Raw genomic sequence first — 14,982 nt, forward strand, 5'->3', positions numbered from 1 at the left:
GCCCACAGCGAGTCCCAGCAAATTCCACTGATGTTCAATCACATTCAAAATAGACCATTGTAGAGGAGAGTAATATCTAGCAAATACTATAAAACAGAAGTTAGTTGTAGCTATCAATTAAGGCAGGCCTACCTTTACAAAGCAGGATGTCATGATGAATATGCAGCACACACAGGCTTGTACTGATGCTAAACTAAAGGAGGCTCATTGTATTCAAATCCTTTGAAAATACATGAAAGGTTGACCAATCAGGAATTTTCCCAAGCCACAACTGTGGCAGTGGTCAACAGAGGAATAGGTTATTGCACTTGACCAGGACTCAAAGGTAAGGCTGCATTTAAATTCTTAATTTTACACTCAGGCAAGAAAGCAGCCCATATGGGGGAAAAAAGGATATACTTCAAAATATGTGTAAAAGTACACAAACATGTAAATGGCTAAATCTGTGTTTAGATTTAACTTGTAGATGACATTTATTTGAAAGAATATTTCGACTGGCCATATATTTTGGATATATTTCCAGATAAATGTTTGAATTAATGTCAGCTGTACAAATACATTTTTGCATATTTTGAAGCATATCTCTAAACATATTCTAAAGTAGCCTATATGTGAAATATATTGTTTTTCAGTATGAGAGTCGTTAGTATGCCATATACCAATTTGTCCTAATAGCATAGTAATAAATACAAAGTAGCCTAATAAATAGGCTATAATAAGTTTCCATCATGTCATATCTTTCAATAGGCCTACATGCAATTCAGAGAAATATATATTCCAAATTACTGAATAATACAGTCACTACCAAGTTGAGCTCCATAGTATGCAACTTAGAAGCGCAAGTTTGAATCTTATGAATCGGTCGCCTGAGGTAGGGCAGAATATTTCCTACTAGGCTGTTGGCTAGTAGGAAAACAAACATTTCTAACACTAGAACAAAAAAACTTAAGTGATTATGAGGAGGTAATGGGTCTGATTTGTAATGAACAGCGGCAGATGGCAACATTTTGCCACAGCAGTGAATTTAACTCTTCCAGGCTAAAAATACACACTCACCAAATTTGACTCTGGTTTTACTGAATGAATGCATTTGATTGGACGGCGAGCGACTGACTGCTAGCTTACACTAGCCGCTGCCGTGCTCTGTAACGTTAGCTTAAAGCGTGGGTAAGTGGCTTCTTCACGGCGTTTTAATGAAACACGAATGAAATAATGGCTATCTATAGCTCTGTGCCAGGCGGTAGTAGTAAGGGAGTTGAGGAGGAGTGCGGTAAAGCTTGTTTAATATTACATGTTGGACGTTGAGCTGGATAGACAGACTTCCAAGCAGGGAAGAGGGGAAGGGGAAGGGGAAGGGAGAGGGTGCTCACCATTGCCGGTAACGTTAAAGGGCCACTGCAACGAGAATGGCATGTCCCTGTCTCATGATACTGTTTAACAAACGGAACGTAAAGTTACCCCAATTATAACTGTCAGTGTTAGGGTCAGGAAATTTGACTGGTACCCATAGAGAAAGTTTCCCCCACATCTTTACTTAACCGGTGTACTTACTCTACGCAGTGAGTATTACGTCAGACATACCCAGATATCAATGATTGTTCTGATTGGTCGACAGTATGCAATTCGTTCAATTCATGGGTTCAATTCAATTCAGTATGGATTCAGTTTGTTCCATTTGAAGATGGTGTGTCTACAACATTGTAACATCAAATCCTGTGTATTGGTAAAAATCATTAGATCATATGGACCATTTAACTTAAAGGACACAGGCACACAAGATCACCCAGTGAGTATCAAAGTTGCAACAGCAGTAAAATAATACTGATTCAGTGTAGCAAGTGAGCACATGAATTGCATGAAGCCCCTGGAAAAATTGGCATACATTTTGTGCAAATATTAAGAATGAATGTATTGGGGTAATTTAATGAATCTGTCATTTTGTGTGGATCTCTGTTGTCTAAAAATATGTGTAACTGTAATATTGCATGGCCTCCCATAGGAAAAATGGCTGAGGCAGTGGCAAATGTGGCCCGGAGGGTCAATGCAACAGTAGAGGAGGGCAGAGATAGATTGGGTAAGACCCCCTCACACAACAACCCTTCTCTCTTTCTCTCTCTCTCTCTCTCTCTTCAGTTTCCTAGCAGTGTGAATGAACAAGGACAAAACAATATTCTGGTGTTGCTGTTATTCCAAATTTCACCAACAGATGGTGACAAAGGCTTAAAGTTGTTAGTTCAAGTAACACCACCTGTTACTATGCTGAATCTAAATGTTCTTGTTAAATATAGAAGAGTCAGGGTTTCCTTACTGTGTTAATGCATGATAACCCCATCATCATTTTCCTCTTCTCTCACTAGACCTGTCAGACTGCAAGCTGATTAGTTTCCCAGATGGTGTGTTCAAGGTCCTGAGGAGTGTTTCAGAAAACATACATGTTATCACATTGGCTGACAATGAGATGAAGGCAATTTCCAGCAAATTCTTTACAACCTTCACTCAGCTGAGAGGTAGAGTATGTTGCGTCTTTGGATTCAATGACTGAAGCCATAAGAAAAGATTGTTGTGTATCTCATTTGTTGTTCACCTCACAAATGTTGACAGAATGTCTTCATGCTGTGATGGAGGAACAGACAAGCGACTCCTCGATTTACTCGTGTCTCCAAATACCTTGCAGAATTGGAGCTGCAAGGCAATGTTCTCACCAAACTGCCTGATTCTGTGGGAGAAATGGAGCATCTGACCAGCATCAATCTGGCCAACAACAAGTTCACCGTCTTCCCAGAGAAGCTTGCTGAAATACCCACACTGGAGAGGATCAACCTGGAGGGAAACTGCATCACTGGTAATAATCTGTTATGTATTCTTTATGTGTGAAAGAAGATGACTTGGTTCTGAAAACTCTTTGAGTCAATGACAAGAAAGCACAACCAATGAGTTTACTGTATGATTTGTGTTTTTCCACACAGAAATTCCAATGGAGAAGTTGTCTGCCATGCCGGCACTGAAGTGGCTAAACATCAAGTCCAATCCTTTGGAAACAGATGCTCTATCTGCTGTGCAATCTCCCCACAAATTTGACATTTTGTCTACAACAGAGGCCTAACAAGATGTTCTACTTGACATTTTCCCACCCAGAGACTTGATTGCATGCTGTGTGCCTTCTACAATTTTTTTTTAGAATTTCTTGTGCCTGACAGATGACGATCAATATTACCTTCAAACCTCGCACTGCTGTGCAAGAACCGAGGAAACAGAGGTGTGTAAAGATGGCTGCCTTACACACCCTGTGGCCTCTACTTCATCCTGTAGGAGCTAGCAAGAGTGTGAAGTTGACATTTGGATGCTGTGCACTTTTGGACATATCTGAAAACTATGAAAACACACCACCTTCCTGCCTCTGGTCCATTTAACATGATTTTTTGTCTGAATTGGGATCTTTGAAATGACTTTTATTTATGACTTTTGATAGTATGAAAGAGCTTTTTTCATTTAAATATTTGACACTGGCAATTACACACACTCGTGTCATTTTTGTGTCAAATGAGTTTTCACTGCATCTGCTGGACTGCACACACAAGAGGGTTCACACCAGAATTGAGAGCTGAGATTGTGAGCTGAAGTCTTACACACCTATACTTACACACCTATACTAGTAATACCTTTATATTAACTTTGTTGGATAGAAGCAGGACAATTAAAAACAAGGTTACACAAGCAAAAAGAGGACAGCTGCAAAAAAGACACAGTCATTAGGGTGGGGGGTGGGATACAGAGCCTGGTTAGAGTAAGGAAAGGGGGATGGAGGACGGTTAAGCCAGTGAACTATAGTGGAAAGGGAAACTTCATCACATAACTTGATAGAAATGGGTCTGATTTAACAGACAACACTGATTTTTTTCTTGAGGAAAGGAGGCGAGGTGCTGTGACATAAAATGCCCCGTCGTCTTTAGTCTTAAGTCTAGATCACCATAAGGCTCCTGCCAAGGGATCTGAGGTGCTCAGGCTCATAACTGAGGGTGAGGAGATCAGCGAAACCTTAAAGTCAACTCTGAAACTAACCGCTCACCTGTGAAGTGATGCCAAAATTGGGATGATGTGATTTCCTCTGTTAGCACCATTTCAAAGCCTGGCTGCCGCATTCTGTACAAGTTGGAGGCATTGGAGAAACTGTTGATCTAGTCTGGGATAGAGACAGTACAGGTAGCAGTATAGTACAGGCAGTGTAAAGGGTTATCAAGTTCATCGCCTTTTTTTACAAGGCTATTGTTATCTTTGTGTAGAAGACCAGATTAGAATGCCAGACAAACATCTATCGGTCAGCCAAAGCAGAAGGCGGCAGGCTTACAGCGTCACATGGCTACTGTGCCTCAGGCTGCTATCATGTCCAGGCTGTGACCTTGCACTGTGCATCACTGATACATACTGACCTCTGGATCACTGCACTGGTATTATTTATACACAGAACAACTTTGTGATCAATTTTATCAGTTTCAATGTTGCTGCAGTTGCTGCTGACTTTCTAGGGGAGTGGTTATGTTTAGGAATAAGCAAAATACATGTGACATTATAAACACTTCTTTACTGTGGGAGTGACATATCTAATAGTAATATAATAGCGTCTAATTGAACTGAATACTGTAGCGTTTTATCAGCTACTTCATTTCTTAATCATTTATACAAGATATGTTCGACTATATTTATTGTAGGTTTTATGTAAATGATTATCATAGTGAACATCCATTTTACATGTCAGTCTTAATTACCCTGTTAGTTACTCAGGCTCAGTGTTGAGTTTTATTTGAGTGAGATATGATTTATAAATGAAACATAATTATAAGACAATACTATATACTATACGTATACTCATCAGACCTTTCATAACTTTTAATGGTTTATAATTGCAACTTTTATAGATTCTAACTCAATTTGCATCAACTTAACCATGGATTTTAGAAAAAAACAGACAAGTATTTTTGTCCATAACGTTTCTAAAAATAGGAGCATAAGTACATTATCAAATGGTTACAGTGAAACTTCAGAGGCAAAAAGTCACAACACGGGCACCTAATCCTGCCTGTTAATTGGTTTACAGCTAACACCAGTCAGCTCCATCTGTTTTTGTCTGAAAGGGCTCTGCAGACCCACAGCTCGCACGGGGGAGATGGGAAACAAAACACTTATCAGGTAGCAACTCTGCATCCATGTTGGCTATTGGAGCAGAATGCATCTGGCAGCCATGGAGAAGTGGTAATGTGGAAGGATTAGCCAAGGCCACTGATTACTGCTCTGAACAATGTTGGTTCTCTATAGGAGTCAGAGGAGCTGTTCACTACAAACTACACACACCCATATGTAATGTGATTATAATTCAGTAACTCTTCTTTTTAAGTGAAAGAAACATAAGGGAAGACGCCACTGTCATCTGGCCTTTACACTCTAGTTCACCTGTTGTCACACACACACACACACACACACACACACACACACACACACACACACACACACACACACACACACAGATCACCCTGTGTAGCCCTTGGCTTAAGAGGTGCGCATGCCTACTCCTCACTCTCAATGATTGCCTGTCAGGAGCTTAGCCCTTCTGAATCAGTGCACACACTGCAGTAGGAGGGCTGGAAATCGACAACAGACATGAGCTTCACCATCGAGGAGAGGGGCAGGCCAAACACCCAGGAGTACAGGGTGTTTTTCAGTAAGTGCAGCTCCAGGAATGACTTGTATCTATGTTCAGGGGAAACGTTCCTATGGATTGTGTATTGTGTGCTAGTTGCTTTGAGTTGTGTTGACTGTCATGTGATTATGTAGCAAGAGCTATATGCAGTATTTACAACTGGAAGTGATCTCACACGCCAAGTTCCTCAAAGTATACCATGAAGTCATTCGGTTATGTCTAATTGCTGCAATTCTTGAATCTTCATTTGTTCACATAAGTTGGACTGGACTTAAAATACATCACTCCTTTTCATAGAAAACTCTGAGGGGAAATACATCTCTCCATTCCATGACATACCCATCTATGCAAATGCAGCAGAGGTGAGCATCATGTCATATACTGGTTTATGTGGCTTTTATTATATTGGCAATAAGTCATTCATCGTCATACCACATTCAGGCACATTCACTTTGCCACTATATTCTTCTGTTAATAAACAGATTCATAATTATCTGAACATACTGTAAGTCTATGTCAGACATTTCTTTCAGATGTATCTTTTCAGCACATCCTTTCTCTTCAGTCGAGTTTGGTTTAAATTATGTTGTCTTTCACACTTATTTTCATAATCATTGTTATGGGGGGCTTAATATGATAAGATTTATGGACAGAAATATTTAGGACAAAAAGAGAACACATTCTTAAAATAACAAAACTTTCTTTCTAATATCTTGCAGAATGTTTTTCATGCTGTTGTGGAGGTTCCAAGGTGGACAAATGCGAAAATGGAGGTATAATATAATAATTTTTCCCCTGCCTCCAACTTACTGATTTTATTAATTTATTCTATTAATGCATGGTCACTCCAAGTTAGTTCATATCAGGTGTTCATTTTAGAAATTAATAAAGATAATCTATACGTCTGTAAACACTTCCAAGCAAAATCTTAATTTTACTATGGATATGATTTTAAGACTTATACTTATTTATTGTGGTGCATATGGGGGTTAAGGGGTTACAAAGGGATACAAGGGGATACAAATCTCCAGATTTGATTAGATATAATAATAATTGTTCAGGATATGATATTATCACAATATCATGACTATAATGTTGCAATAAATCAGCCTATGACGGAACATGATAGAACTAGGATACTTGACTCTTTCTTAATAAAAGTGATTAAAGGGATAAATATACTCATACATGGGTATTTTAACATGACATTATTGCAGTGATTATTTGTGAACTTATCTTCTGCCTGATTCAATACTTATTCAACTGAGTATTGTTTCTGTATTTTGTCCAGGCACACACCTGCCGTCTCAGTCTTTTTTGTATCTCAATACGCTATTATGTTCCTCAGATTGCCACCAAAGATCCTCTGAATCCACTGAAACAAGACATGAAGAAGGGGAATCTTCGCTATGTAGCTAATGTGTTTCCTCACAAAGGATATATCTGGAATTATGGAGCAATCCCACAGGCAAGTCCTTTACACACAATATTCAAACGACATGAAACCATGCAGGCCATGACTCTGTACCATGAAACCATATATTATATTTTCCCCCGTTGATAGACATGGGAAGACCCAGGCCACAAAGACAGCGACACGGGATGCTGCGGTGACAACGACCCCATTGATATATGTGACATAGGAAGTAAGGTACTGGTCTAACTTCACAAAGTATGAACTTTAGTTAAACTCAGCTGTTTCCTACCTTTTCAACACTGTTTCTCTGTTTTTCAGGTGTGCTCTAGAGGAGAGGTGATCAAAGTCAAGGTGTTGGGAACATTGGCTTTGATTGATGAAGGTGAAACAGACTGGAAGGTCATTGTAATCAATATGGAAGACCCAGAAGCCAGCGACTTTAACAGTATGAGAACATCTATCATGACAGTTGCTCAACACTCCCAGAGATGATGCTATCATATTTGTGCTGAATATGGAGTTCTGTTTTTTTGTTGCTTTGTGCAGATATTGATGATGTAAGGAGACTTAAGCCTGGATACCTGGAGGCAACATTTGACTGGTTCAAAAGATATAAAGTCCCAGACGGGAAGCCTGAAAACCAGTTTGCATTCAACGGGGAGTTCAAGGACAGGGTAAACCATTCAGCTTTTTATTCACTGTGTTTTTTGCTGAAATCTGAAAGCTGTGCAATATTTGCACAGCAGCATGTTTTTAAACCCTGCCCACAAATACATGTTATGTGATTTGTGTGTCTTTAATCATGAATTCTATCATGCATTATAACAAAGCATGTTCATTATAAGAAAATGTATTTTCATGGCATAATCTTTACTGTAATGCATAACAGACCCAATTTATTCTTCACTGGTAGATCCATGCTTTCTTGTAGAATGGAAATGATGAGAAACTTCCTGTGGTTCTTGGGAAAAAAAATTGTGTTTTCCAGGACTTTGCCGTTGAGACAGTCAAGAGCACTCATGAGTTTTGGAAGGCACTGATCTCTAAGAAGACCGATGCTGGCGAGTTAAATTGGTGAGCAGTTTATATGAACAATACACCTTCCATTATGCAAACAGCTTATTCTGACAATGGCATTTATCACATATGACGATAATGTCCTCTAGATGTTGATCTAGCACCTGCTATTGCTTTGTGAGTGAAAGTGGACAGAATACTAACAGGATCATGTAAATCCACTGCACCTTTACACTGCTAGATGATAGAAGAACATAGGTGCTCAATTTATGGACTATAAAAGTCCTTCCTACCCAGAAAACCTCATAAAGTGACAAATAAAAGAAGAGATTGAAATTTATTTGGAGCATTTGTTGTGGCTGTTTGCCTTCCTCAGTCCCTCAGACGTTTTCTGGGTAAGAAGAGCTCTTGTATGGACAGAATAGTTGTTTATCTTTGGGCTGAAATGTTTTTCTTTGTTGTGTTTTCCCTCTCTCTTGAGTCAGCATGAACACCAGTGTGTCAGATAGTCCATTCTGCTGCTCTGGTGGGGATGCAGAGGCTGTGGTTGATGCTGTGAGTTCATGTTATATTCAAATTAGACAGACTACAACTAGACCCTAGACAGTCTTCATAACCTCTCATGGCATGTACTGGTGTTAAAGTTTCTTAGCTATGCACATGTATTCCTCATGACCTCAAAAGTGCTATTTATCACTCAAAAGTAAAACAATTTAACGATTTGACAATCTTTTACAGGCGTGTGCTTTTGGAGCTGAAGATCCCATTCCAAGTTCAGGTGTGTGTGTGTTTGTGTGTGTGTATGTGCAAGTGCATTATTGTTTATTTGTTTTATTGCAGCTACTTTGCAAACACTGTTAATAAAGTCCACAGCATACATTTCCTCTGCATTTGATTTCCTATGCATTCTACTGAAACTTTAATACAATCCCATGTTTTTGATTTTTCAGTCGACAAATGGTTCTACTATGAGAAGTAAACAAATCCTGGCCAAAGATCTGAAGATTGGAGTTGTTTCTTTTTTTCATCTGAATTTCATCAAGGCACTTGAACTGCATTAGAACCTGACAATATAGCTGAATATTTACTGTAGCATTTAACTTGTCCTGTGTTATCATTGTCAAAACAGCTCTGTGTGATTGAGGCACCTTCTGAAAGTCAGACCATGCACTCTTATGCTTTATCATCATTTGTTTTATTGGATGGTATAATCTGAAACTTGTTAAATAAACTACAATAAACCACAACAGTCCCACAGTTTTATGTATTGCATTGTATTGTATTGCCCATGTTCAAGCTTAGTTAGATGGAGATAAAAGGGACAATGTTGTCCAAACAGGCACAGAAAGAGTTAATCCAGCTAAAAAAAAAAAAAACTATGAAAAACTCTATGAAAAGACATATTTGGGCTACTCTTTATGAAATGTGGCCTAATAGTTACACATAACATTAACAATACAAACTGGTTATAAACAAATATTGCCAGTCCTCAGTTCTAATTGACTGATTGAGTCACAAAGGAAGCTGCTGTGCAATTAAGTAACAAGCCAGGAGAGGCCTTGATTTATATGTTAACACATCCAAGAACAGTTGTGACACAAATAAAAAAAATAATGTAGATTTAATGTGGAAATCACTGGGATTTAGGTGTTCCTTAGCAGCCACATTGTTGAGCAACTCTTCAAGAGCTATATAACTTGGTGGATGAATAATATTTCATTATTACTACTGTTTAATATTGATATTATCGATTAAAATGAAAAGACCATTGGACATTTGTGTTGTTTCTTTTTAAAGTACAGCAGGGTGTTTCTTACGTTTTATACATGGTTTTATAAAAGCAATATAGCCTGTGTAAGCAATAAACATAATGTAACGTCATTTGATGCCTGTGGTACCATTGCCGGGCGCGCGGGGCCGCTGCTACACCGCGAGCTGCACCTGCTGCGTGGGGAGGAATCACTCCGACTCTCTGTTTCCAAGGATACGACTATATAGCTTGCTAGCGGGCCGGTCAGTGCCGTCGGGTAAGTTGGCTACGGTTTGACAGTAATGTTGGTGTAAGAATACAACAAATGTTTTGCGCCATCGATATCTCTTATTAATGAGCTTGTGTTGTGTCATTAGTTCGTCAGACGTTACCCTGTCCCAAATGAGGCCAGACTGTAGAAAGTGCCAGGGGTTTAGCTAGCCTGCTAATGCTATCTTGCTAGCCAGCAACGTTATCCAACGTTAAGTTAGTTAGTTAAGGCTAGGATGTAATACTCTGCCCTTCCAACATGACCAGTATGCGACTCATGTATATGATATGTCTTGTTAAATTAACTAACGTTACCTCACTTCGTCACAAGACCCACCTAATTCAATGGCAGTTTAATCAGTGTGTGCGGTTAGTTTTTGTGGACAGTTAATCTTGCTAACAATTAACGTAACTGCTAGCCACCTAATACGGGCGCAGGTTGAGTAATACGTAATGTCACTGATCTCTAACTGTAATATTAGATGTATATCCTTAACCGCTCTGACATCTTTCTTGTTCCAGGCAAAGACCACCGAGATGTCATTCTTATTTGATTGGATCTACAGGGGGTTTAGTGGTATTTTACAGTTCTTAGGTAAGCACTGTCTGCCACTCTACGAGGACTGAGTAAGACTCTGTTTTTGGTTGTCACCCATAGGATTGGTGACAAGTTCTGATCCATTTGTGAAATGTCCTATTCAGGTCTATACAAAAAGAGTGGGAAGCTGGTTTTCCTGGGCCTGGACAATGCTGGTAAAACAACTCTCCTACACATGTTGAAAGATGACCGACTTGGACAACATGTACCCACTCTGCATCCAAGTAAGGAGCTTCAAATAGTAATACAAGATCCTAACTAGATGGGTTTGGGTCAGCTTTTGTGTACATTTTTGTAGTGATAACTAAAAGATTATACCATAATATATTACACTATAGGTTGTACTATCTTGCCATCCATAGGCAGTATGACTGTAGATAATAATATATTGCCCACTTTTAAACAACAGGGATTCCCAGTCCTGTTTGCTTTTAACAAGACAGTGTTTTCTGTATGAACGTCATACAATCACTGGCATGAAAATGACTCTTTTTTCTTTCTTTTCTCTTTCTCAAAGCATCTGAAGAGCTGACGATTGCTGGTATGACATTTACCACATTTGATCTTGGAGGACATGTACAAGGTGAGACCATTCTGCTGTACAGTACATCATCATGCAGACAGTTATCAACATTTTTAGCTGCCATGACAGGTTTTTGTAAAACATCAAATTCTAAGGCACTCCAAATAGTTGATTGCATGGAACAGTGCACACCAACATATTGGATATGTGTGCATGTCAATTCATAGTGTGATTGTACATTAGTGCCTGTACACAGAGTTGTCGGGCTGGGCAAGGCTACAGTAGCCTTAACTTGAAGGGGGAAAGTACTGTGTTAATACAGTATCGTCAAATTTGAAATTGAACATAGTCATAAAGTTCATGTTTTGTTTGACGCTCATTTTAACATTTGAGAGAAATCACCTTAGCTCACCCCATGACACACTATTTTACTAAGACATAGAGGTTGAAACCTAGTGCATGACAAGCCTATAACTGCAGTCAGTATCATATTGAATTGCTAGAGGGTGGGCTACTTCAAAATGACTGTAACTAATTGCTTTTTCCCATGTTGATAGCAAGAAGAGTTTGGAAGAACTATCTGCCAGCTGTGAATGGAGTTGTCTTTCTCGTAGACTGTGCAGATCATGACAGACTCACAGAATCCAAGACTGAACTTGATGTAAGATCAACATTGCGATTACATGCAGTTTCAACAGCAGAGTGCTGACAATCGTTGTCTATTACAGTGGATTATTGGCAATTGCTGTGTATCAAAGGGACAGCTTCCCTAACTACTTGCTGCCTTCCTGTTTCCAGGCTCTCCTATCAGACGAGACCATTGTCAATGTGCCGGTCTTGGTGTTGGGTAATAAGATTGACCGTCCAGAGGCCATTAGCGAAGGGGGACTGAGAGGAGCTTTTGCTCTTGATGGCCAGGTCACTGGAAAGGTAAGCATATCATGGACACTCTCTTTGAAATCACTGTAATCACAGAAATCAAATATATTGTGTGTGTGTGTGTCAAGAGCCTTGTTGCTTTTGTAAATGAGGAATGCTGAAGTGCCATCATCCCCATCATCTATGCTGTTTATCTGCAGGGCAGCGTCTCTTTGAAGGAGCAGAACGTCAGACCGCTGGAGGTTTTCATGTGCAGCGTATTGAAGAAACAAGGCTATGGCGAAGGCTTCAGGTGGCTATCACAATACATTGACTGACATGTGGGACGACTGTGCTCTCACCAAAAGCTATTTTCCTGGCAAGTTTTCTGCACAGATGACAGGGAATTTCTCTCCTTGCAATCATCCATGGAAAGCCGCGAGGGCCTCAGTCAGTCAGTCCAAATTTCAAATCATTTACTTCAGAGAGCATATCCATTTTTCTTACCATATCCATTACTTACAACATTTAATCAGGTTTTAAAGGTTTCTATGCAAACTTTTAAAAGTGGTTCATGGTGAACTGTCCTAAGTATATGTTATTAATGTGATATTAATTACTTGAGTTATATAATTCTCTGGCATGTTGTTAATTATAGTATATTTGATAGGTTACATCATACCCGATTACAATACATGAGCGACAGAATATGTTTATGCAAGAATGTAGAGAAGTACTGTGAACATTGTATTATTTATTATGGAATGGACCAAGTATCATAGTTGGAATTTATTAGCGAGTGAGTGTTGGCAAATTGAGAAGTGATCATGATTATGGTGGTAGTCCAATGGCTATTGTACATCGGATTAAGATGGTTGCGTTTAGATTTTAAGAAGATTAATTTGACAAATAGCTCCTCGTGACAAATAAATTAATACAAAGGATTAGTTTTAGGTCGTTTTATCCGATGACATGCAGCCACTGCCTTCAAAGCACTCGGCCAAAGATGTATGCAGTCTTTGCCAATGACTTTGGGATTAGTGGGAAGAGAGACTGTGCTTCAACAAAAGATATCTTCCATGAGGAATGCTGAGCCAAAATCATGTCAAATCCCTTGGAGTAAGCTAAAAAAAAAAAAAAAAGGAAAAGCTGCCACATCCCACAAATGAAGGCAAAGATGGAGTAGTTGCACTTCAATTTATTTTGGCTTACAGAAAAGAGACACTTGGGTCCATCATTATTATTATTCGCAGCACACTGCGGAGTGTGCTGCAAATAATGTGCTGCTCACCGTTTTCAGTGTCTTGATGTGTTTGGCTTGTTTTCTTTTGGTATACTGATCAATAGGTGGAACATCATCTCCAATATGTGTTGGCCCAAGGTGATTTTACACATTTGGTTGAAATGTGCTAGTATGGACCAAAATGATTTGAAGCATTGTGAAAGTTCTCGGTTATCTTTGACTTTGGAATGTTTAGAATGGACCTCAAGGATAAAACGTTCACGCAAGATTTATATTGCTATTAATGGCCGCCCGAGCTTAATTATATCATGAAGGTAGTAATAATGCAATGCCCTTAAAATGTCACAAAGCAATAAATTAGAGTGACCATCTGTATTGTAGCAGAGACGATCTTATCCCACTGCATTTGGTAGTAGTAGTACAGAGAATTGTTTTGACCCTGTTTATTGAAATCTGTTCATCTTTCTCACAAAGTCATAGTTACATCTTTCAGAAAGCTGTGGTGGCAGGACGGAAACCATTTTTATGTGCTCATGTATTTATTTGTTCCTATTGGTAACTACCTACTTAATTACTAAAGAGAAAAGCATTAAATTAAGTGTCTTTTATCTTGGCTTAATATTTGTTATCTAAATTGAACTAAACCTGAACTAAGGTCCAAGGAGGGTCATGCTAGGCATCTAATGCAATATTTATTTTAAACTTTGTGAAACTGCCACTGCAAATTGATCTGATTGATCTAGAATAGCCATTATTTGTTTACTTTTTGTTATTATTATGAGAATGAAGGTAATCTTATTTGTTCTACTGACCTTTTTGGTTAAGTGTTTGATAAAGTTGCTGTAGCTTTCTGTAATTTATAATGAATATGTAATCAGTGTTTAGGCTGTCAGTGTCCAACTCTCATAGGCTTGAAATGCTGCAAGATACGTACTTTTTGACTATCTGCAAAGATATGAGAGTGCACTTGCAACTGTGAGTGTCATCATGTATTAATGTTGCTGTGTTATTCCAGATACTGTATACCACTATACCATTTTCGAGTTGGTGCATGTAAACAGCAATATACCATTTACAGTAATCTGGATAAGTTCATATCCTGATTATGAGAAATACGGTAGCTTGGAAACAGGCATGTTAACATTTTATTCCATTTACAGTTTCCTGCATCCCATGTTTCCATGGTAATATTTTGAATATTCTGTTTTTTCATGTTTTCAGGGATATTCATGATCAGGATATGAAGATGCATATAAACCATTTTTATATAAACAGGGAACATTAGCTGTTGGCAGGAATACTGTATGCATGTAAACATAAACAGCTTTTCCTTCAAACAGTGTTTGCACCAGTGTCTCTGAACTGCTGTAAATAGTGTATAATACAGATGTAAACGTTTGTACAGTTCATGCCCTTGAACTGGCAGCATAAATTACTGGAGTTATTTATAACTGACTGTATTCATGTGAGTAAAACACATAAATATTTTCAACAATCCTCTGTGCGAGTGGTTTTAACTTGAATGACAACATAAGCAGAAAGACCAGTAGGTCTCGTTCAAATATCGATGTATTACAAAACGCAGCCTTAATTATGGCTTTGAAATAAGCACGT

At 38.7% G+C, this 14,982-nt stretch overlaps 3 protein-coding genes across 4 annotated transcripts; all 3 read left to right on the forward strand.

Moving 5' to 3' along the window:
* Nucleotides 1-889: 889 nt before the first annotated feature.
* On the forward strand, nucleotides 890-3,491 carry lrrc20 (leucine rich repeat containing 20). Of its 2 annotated transcripts, XM_071523443.1 has the most exons (6): nucleotides 890-1,167; nucleotides 1,738-1,786; nucleotides 2,000-2,074; nucleotides 2,358-2,507; nucleotides 2,675-2,842; nucleotides 2,967-3,491. In XM_071523443.1, the coding sequence occupies exons 3-6, from the start codon at nucleotides 2,005-2,007 to the stop codon at nucleotides 3,101-3,103; spliced, it is 525 nt and encodes a 174-aa protein (XP_071379544.1). In that variant the 5' UTR covers nucleotides 890-1,167; nucleotides 1,738-1,786; nucleotides 2,000-2,004; the 3' UTR covers nucleotides 3,104-3,491. The 2 variants fall into 2 exon arrangements, with proteins under 2 accessions (XP_071379544.1, XP_071379543.1); XM_071523442.1 differs by lacking the exon at nucleotides 1,738-1,786.
* A 2,161-nt stretch (nucleotides 3,492-5,652) lies between these two features.
* ppa1a (inorganic pyrophosphatase 1a) lies at nucleotides 5,653-9,105 on the forward strand. Its single transcript, XM_071523434.1, has 11 exons — nucleotides 5,653-5,713; nucleotides 5,990-6,054; nucleotides 6,412-6,465; nucleotides 7,041-7,160; nucleotides 7,257-7,343; nucleotides 7,428-7,554; nucleotides 7,656-7,783; nucleotides 8,098-8,183; nucleotides 8,612-8,681; nucleotides 8,865-8,904; nucleotides 9,077-9,105. Exons 1-11 carry the CDS (start codon nucleotides 5,653-5,655, stop codon nucleotides 9,103-9,105), a joined length of 867 nt encoding a protein of 288 aa, XP_071379535.1.
* A 995-nt stretch (nucleotides 9,106-10,100) lies between these two features.
* sar1aa (secretion associated, Ras related GTPase 1Aa) lies at nucleotides 10,101-14,855 on the forward strand. The gene is made up of 7 exons (XM_071523423.1): nucleotides 10,101-10,153; nucleotides 10,669-10,741; nucleotides 10,849-10,968; nucleotides 11,262-11,327; nucleotides 11,825-11,928; nucleotides 12,066-12,197; nucleotides 12,347-14,855. Exons 2-7 carry the CDS (start codon nucleotides 10,684-10,686, stop codon nucleotides 12,461-12,463), a joined length of 597 nt encoding a protein of 198 aa, XP_071379524.1. The 5' UTR covers nucleotides 10,101-10,153; nucleotides 10,669-10,683; the 3' UTR covers nucleotides 12,464-14,855.
* The last annotated feature ends 127 nt before the right edge of the window (nucleotides 14,856-14,982 follow it).

The sequence above is a fragment of the Centroberyx affinis genome, unplaced genomic scaffold, assembly GCF_046629955.1.
Source record: "Centroberyx affinis isolate AG114_WGS23_722 - 3 ecotype Tasmania unplaced genomic scaffold, CSIRO-AGI_Caff_v1 ptg001088l_1, whole genome shotgun sequence".
In the NCBI taxonomy this organism is placed as follows: domain Eukaryota; kingdom Metazoa; phylum Chordata; class Actinopteri; order Beryciformes; family Berycidae; genus Centroberyx; species Centroberyx affinis.